The sequence below is a fragment of the Oratosquilla oratoria genome, chromosome 6 (genome assembly GCF_046742065.1).
Source record: "Oratosquilla oratoria isolate Oo_2021 chromosome 6, ASM4674206v1, whole genome shotgun sequence".
In the NCBI taxonomy this organism is placed as follows: domain Eukaryota; kingdom Metazoa; phylum Arthropoda; class Malacostraca; order Stomatopoda; family Squillidae; genus Oratosquilla; species Oratosquilla oratoria.
The window spans coordinates 45123777-45136691 of NC_134782.1; the positions used below are offsets into that span (position 1 = coordinate 45123777).

The 12915-nt window shown below is 40.9% G+C and overlaps 1 protein-coding gene across 1 annotated transcript in view; it reads left to right on the top strand.

The window, feature by feature from the left end:
* The window catches only part of LOC143026465 (U5 small nuclear ribonucleoprotein 40 kDa protein), a 33224-nt gene that overhangs the window by 19009 nt on the left and 1300 nt on the right, over nucleotides 1-12915 (top strand). Inside the window, exons 5-7 of the mRNA XM_076186905.1 lie at nucleotides 814-882; nucleotides 8271-8474; nucleotides 10284-10449. Of these exons, the coding sequence (XP_076043020.1) occupies nucleotides 814-882; nucleotides 8271-8474; nucleotides 10284-10449 (439 nt within the window). The remainder of the gene's footprint in view (nucleotides 1-813; nucleotides 883-8270; nucleotides 8475-10283; nucleotides 10450-12915) is intronic.

Sequence of the window (12915 nt, forward strand, 5' to 3'; positions counted from 1 at the left end):
ATGATTCTGTGATGCATAGAAAGGAGTGGGTGGAGGATGGAGGGTGAGGGAATAAATGTGAATGATAATTTGAAGCAGCCTGAAGTGATTTCTCCCCATCTTCTCTTTTTCTGCATGAGGCAATAGAGAGTGAGGTGTCACTGATTAAATGAAGCAGCCTTGCTGTGGATGTGCTGTGTCTTGCTACATTGCTTCTGACCCACGGTAATGGGTGAGGAGCCAAGATGCAGGGAGGGGGTGAATGAGAGTGGAGTATGTGGGGATGGAATGGATGGGAGTGGATATTATGCATTTGTTTTTTGGCTACCTCCCCTGTAATGGGGAAAAAGCCGTTGGTATATGTATGTATGTACACTTCTTTCCTTTGGACATAAATTGAACAGTCACTAGCCATTACTTCAACCATTCCACCCTTTGTAAGACATTCCACATGACAACCATCTAACTTGGTGCCCTGCCAGATTTCTTTAGTGTTTCCTCATTTGATGTAGCATTATCACTCACCCTCTCCCATCATAATCATTCTTTTACAATATCCCACCTTCACAATGAAAGCCACTCCTCAACACTCAACAGCTTCAATTACTTGACACTACCCATCTTCCACTCACTGTTTTCATCTGCATTAACATTTGCCCATCTACAACTTCTGCCCAGTTCACCTCTCTACTTTCACTTCCTTCTAAAACATCTTTTAATTTTTTTCAAAGTTCTCAATCAAACACTGACCTCGTATATATAAGAATTGTAGCATGGGAATCAAAAATAAATACTCTATACTCTTAAGGTACTTATTCAATTTTTCTCTTTCAGGTCACAGCTGTAACCTTCAATGATACAGCTGAACAGGTCATATCTGGTGGCATTGACAATGATCTCAAGGTGAGACTTTAATTTTGTTCCCCCCATGTGTAGTATTGAAAGCACCTTTTTTCAATAAATACATTTGGTGGTACCTGTCCAGACAAGTCACACAATATATATACATAATTAGAATAGACTTAGTAACCCTGTATTGAGCGCTGAAACTCAAGTTGTTTTAAGAAACAGACAACTTTATGGATGGGGATGACAAGTGGTAATGGACATGGAACTGCCTAGTGTAGGCCTCATGTTTGGATGTAAATAGAGTGGAATCACTGCTGGGGGGTCATGCCTAAGAAATTTTTTATGATTGATCTCCCAAAATCTACACAAAGGTTGGCTAATAATGCATTTTCAGGGTTTGTAAAAGAAAGAGAAATATTTAGTAGAGGTTTAGAATTGGAAAGAGAATCTAGGTATAAAAATGTCCTAAGAAATCAGGATATTGCTGATTTGATAGAGGAACTAATGGATCTGAAAGCTGAATACAGGGCAATGTACAGAGAGGTGAACCAACTAAAAAGAGCTAATGACGAGACTAACAGGGAGCTTAATGATCTAAAAAAGGAATTAAACATGGTCAGAAGTGAAAATGAAAGAATGAAAAATGAAGATAAAAACAAAAATGAGGCTTTGAAAAAAGAAGTGAAAGAACAAATACAAGCAGTGAATGAGAAAGTTGGAGAAACAATTAAAGAGACAGATCTCCAAGAAATAAAAAATCAATGGAAAGTGGAACAAGAAAATAGAAAAATAACTTTTAAAGAAATAGTACAGCAACAAGTGGAAGGAAATGCTAAAGAAATGGTAATTAAAGTACATACATACATATATATATGCAAAAGGCTTTTTCCCCCTTACAAGAGCGGTAGCAAAAAAAAAAATAATAATGATAAATAAATAAATAAATAAATAAATAAATAAAAACCACTCCCACCCATTCCATCCCTATCACACTCCACTCCCCTCCATCCTTTTCCCTCCCTCTTACCTTGGCACCTACTGGATGATGGGTCATCCCTGCATCTTATCCACTGCCTTGGGTCAGAAGCAGTGTCGCAAGACACAGCACATCCACAGCAAGGCTGTTTCATCAAGTCAGCAATCCCCCCTCTCCGTCCCCTCATGCAGAAAAGGAGAAGACGGGGAGAAGTCCCTTCAGGCTGTGTCAAATTTTTCTCACACATACTCCTTCTCCCCCCCACCCATTCCACCTCATGGATCACAGCCTCTTCCATATACGACCATTCTCCATTCACCCCTATCTTCTGTCCTCTCCTGTCCTTCCTCAACAGACCTTCCCCTCTTCCCCAAAGCCCCTTTTACCCCATCCATCCATCTCATCCTAGGTCGCCCCCTCATGTTCACTCCCTCCACATCTGCCTTCCACACCTCTTTTACTAGTCTTTCTTCACTCATTTTCTCCATGTGTCCAAACCATCCCAATACTCTTTCATCCATCCTATCTCCTAGCTCCCTTTCCACCTCCGTTCTCCTCCTCACCTCCTCATTTCACACTCTATCCAGCCGAGTAACCCGTCATACTTCTCAGACACAGCACAATCACTCCTTCATATAATCTCCTCTTAGCATTCATTCCCAAATGTCTATTTCTCATTACACTTTTTAATCCACCAAGGCATTTACTTTTCTCAATCTACATTCCACCACCTCCACACCTCCCTTTCCTGCCACGTTCGCACCCAAGTATCTAAAACTATCCACTTCCTCCAGTCTCTCTCCCTTAACACTTCCAGTCTGCTGCTACATTCACACCTTGTACATCTCATCACCTTACTTTTACCCACATTTATCTTCAACTTCCTTCTTTCACACACTTTCCCAAACTCTGTCACTAACTTCCTCAATCCCTCCTCTGATCCTGCCACAAGCACTGTGTCATCTGCAAACAACAACTGGCTTATCTCCCACTTTTCTCCATTTTCTTTCACCATCTCCAATCCCTGACCTACCACCCTCTCACACCACCCCATCAAATATAGTGAAGCTAAAGATAGAAGAGACAAAGATTGGGAAAGATAAAAAAAAAAGAGTATATGGCAAATATATATCAAACTAAGAAATGAATATGTAAAAATACACAGGGAAGAAAAGAGAAACTATGAAAAAGACATAATAGAAAAATGCAAGGACCAACCTAAACTATTTTACAGGTATGTGAATGGTAAACTAAAAGATAAACAAGAAATAGTAAAACTGCGTCAAGGGAATAATGAATATATAGATGTAGAAATGGCTGAAATTATGAACAAATATTTTAAATCTGTATTCACAATTGAAAGTACACAAAATTGGGAGGAAGGACAGAAAGATCACCCCAATGAAAGAAATAACTGTGACACAGAAGGAAATAAGGGACCAAATAAAAGACCTTGACGTCAGAAGATCACACGGTCCGGATGGAATTGCAAATTTGATATTAAAAGAATGTATAGATGAACTAACGGACAAAATATATACAAGATAATTGATTACTCACTCGAAGAAGGAAAGGTACCACAAGATTGGAAAAATGCAAATATTGTACCAATATATAAAGGAGGGGACAAGGAAAATTCAGCCAACTATAGACTGGTCTCTCTTACAAGCACAATAGCAAAAATATGTAAAAAAGTTCTCAAAAATAGATGGATTAAACATTTGGAAGCAAATAATATACATACATACATATACCAAGGCTTTTTCCCCCTTACAAGGGAGGTAGCCAAAAAGGGGGAAGGCATAAAATCATTTCCACCCATTCCGTCCCTGAATACACTCCACACCCAAAACAATTTGGATTTAGACACGGAAGATCATGTGCCATTAACTTGATTTGCTTTTACTCAAGGCTAATCGAAATAATGCAAGAAAGGGACAGATGGGCTGATTGTGCTTTCCTGAATCTTCAAAAAGCATTTGATAAAGTACCATACAAAAAGCTACTAAGAAAAATTGTACAAGGAAAGTTATTGGAATGGATGGAAGATTTCTTGAATGGGAGAAAAATAAAGGTGGTACTTGGAGACAAAAACTCAACCTGAGAAGAAATGATAAGTGGAGCCCTACAAGGTTCTGTATTGGTTCCAATAATGTTTGCCATATATATAAATGACATGGATGAAGGTGTGGAATGTTATATGAACTTATTTGCAGATGATGCAAAACTACTAAAGAAAGTAAGTTCAGAGGAAGACTGTGAATCACTAGAGAAAGACCTGGATAAAGTCTGGGAATGGAGTCAAAAGTGGGAAGTGAACTTCAACATCAAGAAATGTAGTATAATGGAGTTTGGAAAAAGTAAAAATAGAATATCAGGGCAGTATAAAATTGGCACAAAGGAAGTAATTTTTTTTTAGCTTGGACAGGGACCCAGGAGTAATTATTAGCAAAGACAAGACAAGCATATCAACAAAATAGAGAAACCTTCAATTTACTAGATCAATGGAAGTGGCCTTTGACTACTTGGATGAACAAATGGTAAAAAAAATATTAGTCACACTGGAGTATGCTGTGACACTATGGACACCCAGTACTACATACATACATACATATACCAAGACTTTTTCCCCCTTACAAGGGAGGTAGCCAAAAAGAAATAGGCATAAAAACCATTCCCACCTATTCCATCTCTAAATACACACCACTCCCCTCCACCCTCCACCCTCCCTCTTATCTTGGCACCTCCTGGATGACAGGTCATCCCTGCATCTTGTCCACTGCCCTGGGTCAGAGTCAGTGTCGCAAGACACAGCTCATCCACAACAAGGCCGCTTCATTAAATTGGCACCCCCACCCCCCCCCTCCGTTCCCTCATGCAGAAAAGGAGAAGACGGGGAGAAATCCCTTCGGGCTGCGTCAAATTTTGCTCACACATACTACCTCACCCCCCATCCCCCCACGCATTCGACATCATGCATCACAACATCATCCATATACAAACCTTCTCTATTCACCCCTATCTTCTGTCCTCTCCTGTCCTTCCTCAACAGACATTCCCCTCTTCCCCAAAGCCCCTTTCACCCCATCCATCCATCTCATCCTAGGTCGCTCCCTCATGTTCACTCCCTCCACATCTGCCTTCCATACCTCTTTTACTAGTCTTTGTTCACTCATTCTTTCCATGTGTCCAAACCATCCTAATACTCTTTCATCCACCCTATCTCCCAACTCCCTCACCACCCCTGTTCTCCTCCTCCCCAGTACTAAAAAAAATATAAAGAAATTAGAAAGAATTCAAAGAGCAATGACAAAGATGGTACCAACACACTCGAAATTGACGTATGAACAAAGATTGTCCAAACAGGAACTACCAACCCTGGAACAAAGAAGAGAAAGAGGAGATCTACTGACCATTTACAGAATTATGAAAGTGATGGAAGTTCATGGTAGAGATGATATATTAAAGTGGGACAAGAGGAAAACAAGAGGACATGAAAAGAAACTCAAAAAGGATAGTTGTAGAAGATATCTGAAAAGAATAGTTTCCCACACAGAGTGGTAGATATCTGGAACAAATTGAGATGAGGCAACATTGTGTGCAAAAACTATACAAGAATTTAAGAACAAACTATGCTGAAAGACACAAAGACAGGTCAATACAAGCATAGCTCGCTTCCTGTATAATACAACTAGGTACAACTAGGTAAATACAATCTCCTCATAGCATCCATCTCCAAGTGTTTATTTCTCAGTACACATTTTAATCCCCCAAGGCATTTACTTTCTTCTCTCAATCTACATTCTACCTCCACCTCAACACCCATTCCTGCCACATTCGACCCCAAATATCAAAAGCTATCCACTTTCTCCAGCCTCACTACTTTAATACTCATTTTCAGTTTGTTGTCATCCTCTTCCCTTGTGTACTTCATCACCTTACTTCTACCCACATTTACTTTCAACTTTTCTCCTCTCACACACCTCAAACTCTGTCACAAACTTTGTCACTAACTACCTTAATCCCTTCTGATCCTGCCACAAACAGTGTTATCAGCAAACAACAACCTAAAAACAATTACAGGCTGCACAAATACATCACCTACAGACCATTTACACCATGAAACAAAAGTCCTCAAAGTCAAGGACCACCTCGACATGAGAGGCACACAAACACTTGCTGCAGCCACCACAAACACATCACACCCGCTACACTACATAGCAGAACACCCACACACACCAAGAAACATTAAAACTACACCCAAAGACCTTTATTACACACAGATACTCTCTTCTCTTCCTCCACAACCACCAAAAACCAGCCTCCGGAAACATATTCATAATCATATCACTCACCGCTCCATTAACACACTGAAAGACAACACACTGCTGCATGCCAGACCCCCTGATATCCACCCTTCTGAATCCTCTCTCCCACGTAAGGACAGAGTCCACTTGGCCAGACTGCGATGCGGTCACCACCCAGCACTTCTAAGCTACCAGAAGAGGCTGGACGACCGTGTTGTGAACAGCTGCCCAGGATGTAACACTTCACCCCATACCATACAACACATAATGGAAGACTGCATTATACACAATCATGCACGCAAACAACACAACATACACTCTATAAAGGATTTGTGGGAAAACCCAGTTTCGGCTGTGGCCTTCCTTGGGGAGATGGGACTGCTCGGACAGACAGTCTAGGGAACGACAACAACAACAACAACAACTGGCCCATCTCCCACCTTTCTTCATTTTCTTTAACCATCTCCAGTCCCATGCCCATTACTCTTGCATTTACCTCCTGCATTACCCCATCCATGCACACATTGAACAGCCATGGCGAGATAACACATTCCTGGGAAAGTTCCACCTGTACATCAAACCACTCATTCTCTCCATTTCTAACGCAGGGTCTGCTATTCTCATAAAAGCTCTTGACTGCCCTTAACTACATATATACATTGGGAAGTATTGCAGATGTATAGGGTAGAGGGAAAGAGGGCAGTCAAAAGCTTTTACATGAGTAGTAGAGCTTGTGTTAGGGTTGGGAATGGTGAGAGTGAGTGCTTTGAAGTGAAGGTGGGGATCTGCCAGGGATGTGTTGTCATCATGGTTGTTCAACATGTGCATGGATGGGGCAATACAGGAGGTAATTGTGAGGTGATAGACAGTGGTTTGGTGATAATTAGAATGAAGAGAAGTGGAAGATGAAGAAGTTCTTTGCTGATGATGGTGCACTTGTGACTGGGTCAGAGGTGGGACTAAGGCAGGTCATGACAGAGTTTGGGAAGGTATGTGACAGGAGGAAATTGAAAGTAAATGAGGGTAAAAGCAAGGTGATAAGGTGTACAATGGGTGGGGGGGTGGCAGTAATTTGGAGGTAATTCTTAAAGGACAGAGGCTAGAGGAAGTACATATACATACACATACCAAAGGCTTTTACCCCCTTATAAGGGAGATAGCCAAAAAACAAAGGCAGAAGAACCACTCCCACCCATTTTATCCCTAATACACTCCACTCCCCTCCACCCTCTCCCACTCAAAATATCACAAACATCTACACACTATCCTCTGCATCAGCCCCTGAAATCAACAACATACACTCTATAAAGGATTTGTGGGAAAACCCAGTTTCGGCTGTGGCCTTCCTTGGGGAGACGGGACTGCTCGGACAGACAGTCTAGGGAACGACAACAACAACAACAACACATCTCAATTCCAGTCAAAGGCAGGAAACAGGCTTGTGATATATGTATGTACCTTTGTGGGAATCCAGTTGCTAGCTTTCACCACCACTAACTCCTTGTGTAACAATAACATGCAAGAAATATGTGATTAGTATTACTGAGGGTATTAGGATGGCTTGGACACATGGAAAGAATGAGTGAGGAAAGATTAGTAAAAGAAGTGTGGAAGGCAGAAGGGGATGGAGTGAACAGGAAGGGGTGGTAATGGAGAGATCGAAAGAGGGCACCAGAAAGGATGGATGGTAGAAATTAAAAGTGATCCATCATTCCTCCATGAGATTAGACAATTCTATTTTTAAAAGCCAATGTGACTCTTATGTAAGGGTATCACCAATTCCCCATAGTATTGATTGCATAAAAACTCTGTAGACAACTCCACATACAGAGCCCATTCCATATGTTAATACCTTTGCTCCAGTTTAGATATAATTGTGTCACATAGCATGTGTGTGTACATACATATACCAAGGGATTTTTCCCCCTTACAAGGGAGGTAGCCAAAGTCTAAGTCATAAATCCACTCCCACCCATTCAACCCCACATACTTCACTTCCATTCATCCCTCCCTCCCTGTGTGTACATGAAATTAATTTGTCTGGTGCAAATGTTTTATGTTGCTAAAGTCTAGAATGAACAAACTGTTTTCTGAAAATATCCTTAAAACCTTGATTTAATATGTTCCATAATTCACTGATGATCTTCCTGATTCCTTAGGTGTGGGATCTTCGCAAAAATGGTTTGCTGTACCGCATGCGAGGCCACAACGACACTGCAACTGGCCTTTGTCTCTCTCCAGATGGTTCATATGTTTTGTCCAATGCCATGGACAATACACTTCGTATCTGGGATGTCCGACCATTTGCACCTCAGGAACGCTGTGTAAAGATCTTCCAAGGGCATCAACACAATTTTGAAAATGTAAGTAATATAGTAGGTATTGAAAAAAGTTGGAAGATGGTCCATTAGGCAGAGGGTGCTATACATACTTCACTAGGAAAGTATCCCATTTAAAGTATTTAAGTGAGAATATTATGATTTATCAGATTTGTTTACTTCCAATGTTCTCTCATGAATTAAGAAAAGAGTATTTCCCTGATATTGTTACCCCCGATATCTTAGACATTTTCTCTCTGATCCATCTTCTCTTCACTTTCTATCTATTCCATCTTTCTCCTCTCCATACTCTCCATCTATTCTGTCTTTCTCCTCTCCATCTTTTCTCTTCATCATCCTCTCAAGAAACTGCACCCTCAAGTGGTGACATGGTGACATGGAGAGGATGGAAAAAGGATTGACCCCCAAAGGCACAGTACCCATAAAGAGGAGCTGTCATTCTGACCAATGCCCTAAATAATTTAGCTTAGAATCGTCAACCTCCACTTGGAGGTGTGATCCAGTTGTCTGATACCAGGTGTCCAGAACATGCCCAATGCTTAGTCACTCTTTTATTCTAGAACTTTCTTAAGTTTTCCTGTAAAGGGGAACAGACCATTAATGTGTCTCCTCTCTTTTCTTCTGCAAACCTGGGTCCTTCAGTATGTCCTAAATACACAAAATCCATCTCATATGTACACATTAGTCCAATACAACAACCACCATTCATGGATCCACATAGAATTCACCCCACTCAACAATATCTGTCACTCTAATTCTCTTGGAGACTTGCAGCCTTCAGTAAAATGGCCTATAAATCTCTGAGTGATCTTGTGTTGCTGGTTGAAATGAGTGAGTGAGGGGTATTGTATTAGTAGGTGTTCCATGTCTTCTGTATAGTGGTTACATCCTGGGCAGTTGGTATCTGTAGCCAGGCAATTTGTGTGTTGGTACTGTTGTTTGTTTTTTGGGGGAGTTTGGTGAAGTATGGAATTTGGCATTCTGTTTAGAGGTACTTGCTTAATGATCTGTGTGCGTTTGTAGTTTTTTTGTAGATGTATTGTGGGGTATTGAGGTTATATTGTTGCAAATTTTTTAGTAGGAGGGGGCTGGGGTTGTTTTCTTCTGTGTACGGGGGGCTGAGCTTGTATTGTGTTAAGTGAAGGGTGGGTGGGTTTAAGGGGTTTTGCATGGAGCTGTGCACCTATCATTCTTGTGTGTTGCTCTGTGGGGATGTTTTTGGTTCATGAATGTAGATTGTGCTATTGGTGTAGCCATTCATTATTCTTAAGGGCAAGGTGTTGTTGGTTATATTTCTGTTTTCTTGATTGTTGAATGCCATGCTGTGGACACAGTTAAGAGTAGTTCATGTGGGTTGTTTATATGAAGTTATTAGAGTTTCTGCCCAAACTACTTCAGCACTCTTTAGTCTGTCCTATTAAACAGCTCTTTCCTCCTATTCTTTGTCTCACTTACTCATTTCTCACTCTATCCTTCCTTGTAGCACCAGCCATACGCAATAATTTTCTTTGGGCTAATGCTGTCTTATTCAGTACAAAAATATCTCTTGCCAAGAATATGTTAAACAATGTCTCGAATGATCATATAAAACTGGGTAGTCGCTTAAGTGATTCAGCTTAGACTAATAACTAATCATTCTATTTAGTGTGAGAGTGCTTTTGGTTTTTAAGAGTTAAACATGTTTAGGCTCTTCCTTTCTGCCATCCTGAAATTCCAACTCACTGCTCCATTCAATGCCACGGGCACAATCACTCCCTCATAGACTACATCTTATGCTGTCATGGCTCATGGTGTCATAATTGATTGATTCATGTGCTATTGGTGCTATTGCAGATTTTGCTGAGATGTAGCTGGTCACCAGATGGTCGAAAAGTAACAGCAGGTTCATCTGACCGCCATGTATACATTTGGGATACGACTACAAGACACATCCTTTATAAGCTCCCAGGCCACAATGGCTCGGTAAATGATGTGCAGTTTCATCCTAAAGAACCTATAGGTAAGTTTGAATGAAAAAGGTAGTTTCCCAGAATTTGTGTCATGCTTGCATTTATATTATGTTTATTGTTTGTTGTTTTCCATGACTGGTGTATTGTCTGCATGCTATTGTATGATTAAAAGCTGCTCAGTAGCATGCAGCTGATACTTTAGGGTCAGTATGGGGTGCCCCTATGGACCGGTGCCACACATCATTTTGTCTGGTAGAGGAAACCTCTATTCTTAGAGAAATGATGGTACTTTATTATACTGTGACTGTTCCTCCGTTATGGTGTCCCCCCACTCTTGTTACTGCCCTTGTACCACTCCTCTGATTATTCGTTTTCTTATTTCACCGAACCCTGTGGTAGGGGAAAAGAATACTGCCATCAAGTGTTCCTACTTGAGTCATAAAAGGTGACACAAATGGGATGGGGATAGGACTAATTCTTTTTCCTGTAGCCCAAAGGGGACATTCCTTAAAGAAAAAAAAAGCATAAGAGGGTCTGGGAGGAGTTTTCCAACCAGAATCCTAAGGTTTGGATCTCTCATTGTGCATGGGTGTGGTACAGATGAGAGTAAAAGGGAGGAGATGGGCAGTATGTTTGTGAGAAGAAAGATGTATGTATTGGCATTGAGTGAAACGAAGTTGAAAGGGAGGGGCAAGTTTGAGTTTGGGAGTGTAGTTGGGAGGGTTTTAGGAGTGAAGTGAGGACATGGGAGAGAAGGGGTGGCTATACTAGTAAGTGAAGAGATAGGTAAACATATGGTGGATTGGAAGGAGGTTTCTTCAAGGTTAATGTGGATGAAGGTGAAACTGGGAAGGAAGATGTGGGTTTTTGTAAGTGCATATGGGCCTGGTAGTGAGAAGAGTGTAGAGGAAAGGGAGGCTTAGTGGATAGATTTAAATGAGTGCATAGAAGGTTTAGGGAGAAATGTCAATATAGTGGTATTGGGAGACTTTAATGCTAGGGTAGGAAATGAACCAAAAGACAGTGATTGGGAAGTGTGGAGTTTCAGGAAAAAATTGTAGTGGAGAGTTGATGATGGAGATATGTCTAGAAAGAGAGCTGTTGATAGCAAATACAGTGTTTAGAAAAAAGTCAATCATAAGTACATATAGGAGAGGGTGGTGGATGGAAGGGTGGTAGATAGGGCGTTAATGGACTTTATAGTGGTAACCAGGGGAATAGTAGGAAAAGTTAAGGATTATACATGTTCTTTGGGAAGAGAGTGGGTGAATGTCAGATAATTTTTTGGTGGAAGGTGAGTTGAGAGTAGAGGATAGATGGAGAAAGAAGAAAAGTTCAGAAGGTTGGAAGGTGCTTAGAGTGAATTGCTTAAATGAGAAAGAAAAGAAGGAATACAAGAAGAAGCAGAGAGAGGAGTGGGAGGGAGTGAAGGATAGAGTAGAACTAGGAGTGAAGGAAGAATGGGGATTGTTCAAGGAGGGGGTCACAAGGTGTGCAAAGATGGTGTGTGGAACAAGGAGGACAGGAGGAAATAGAAGAAAGGGTAGTGAGTGGTGGGATGAGGAAGCAAAGAAGGTTGTAGAAGAGAAAAAAAAGCGAGCATTCAGATTTACAAAATAGGATGACAGAATCATATGAGAAGTTCAAAGAAAGGAAAGGGAAGTAAAGCATAAGATAAAAGAGGCAAAAAGGAGAGCAGATGTGAAATGGGGTAAGAGTATGACAGACAATTTTGAAAGTAATAAAAAGATGTTTTGGAAAGAAATTAAGAGAGGAAAAAGAGGCAAATCAAGTAGAGAAGAAAAGGTAGAAGGTGCAGTTAGAGAGATGATAGTGGAAGAGAAGTCAGTAAGAGGAAGATGGGCAGAAATTTAGGGAGTTGCTAAATGTGAAGGAGGATAGGGAGGGAAAGGGAGTTGCAATGGGAAGCACTAAGAAAGTGAGTGATGATTGAGGAAAATGAAGGAGAAATAAGGAAAGATGAAGTGAAGGCAGTTGTTAAGATGATGAGAGCAGGTAAGGCACATGGGTTGGATGGATGTCATGCAGAATGTCTAAAAAAGGAGGTGTAGTGATGGTGGACTGGCTGGTGAGGTTATTTAAGGTTTGTTTTAGAGATGGTAGAGTGCCAGAGGACTGGAGGAGTGCCTGTATAGTTCCACTTTATAAGGGAAAAGGGGACATGTGTGAGTGTAGGAGTTTCAGAGGGATTAGTTTCAGTGTAGTTGGGAAGGCTTATGGGAGGGTTTTGATTTAGAGGATTAGGGGAGGAACAGAAGGAATAATTGGTGAGGAACAGTGTGGGTTTAGGACAGGTAAGGGTTACATAGATCAGATCTTTGTGGTAAGACAGATATGTGAGAAAGCTATAGAAAAAGGTAAGGATGTATTTTGGGCCTTTATTATGAATTTGGAAAAGGATGAGATGGATGGATGGAGTAAAAGGGGCATTGGAGAAGAGGAGAATGTCTGTTGATTAGGGATGGGAGAAGACAGAAGATAGGGGTGAATGGAGA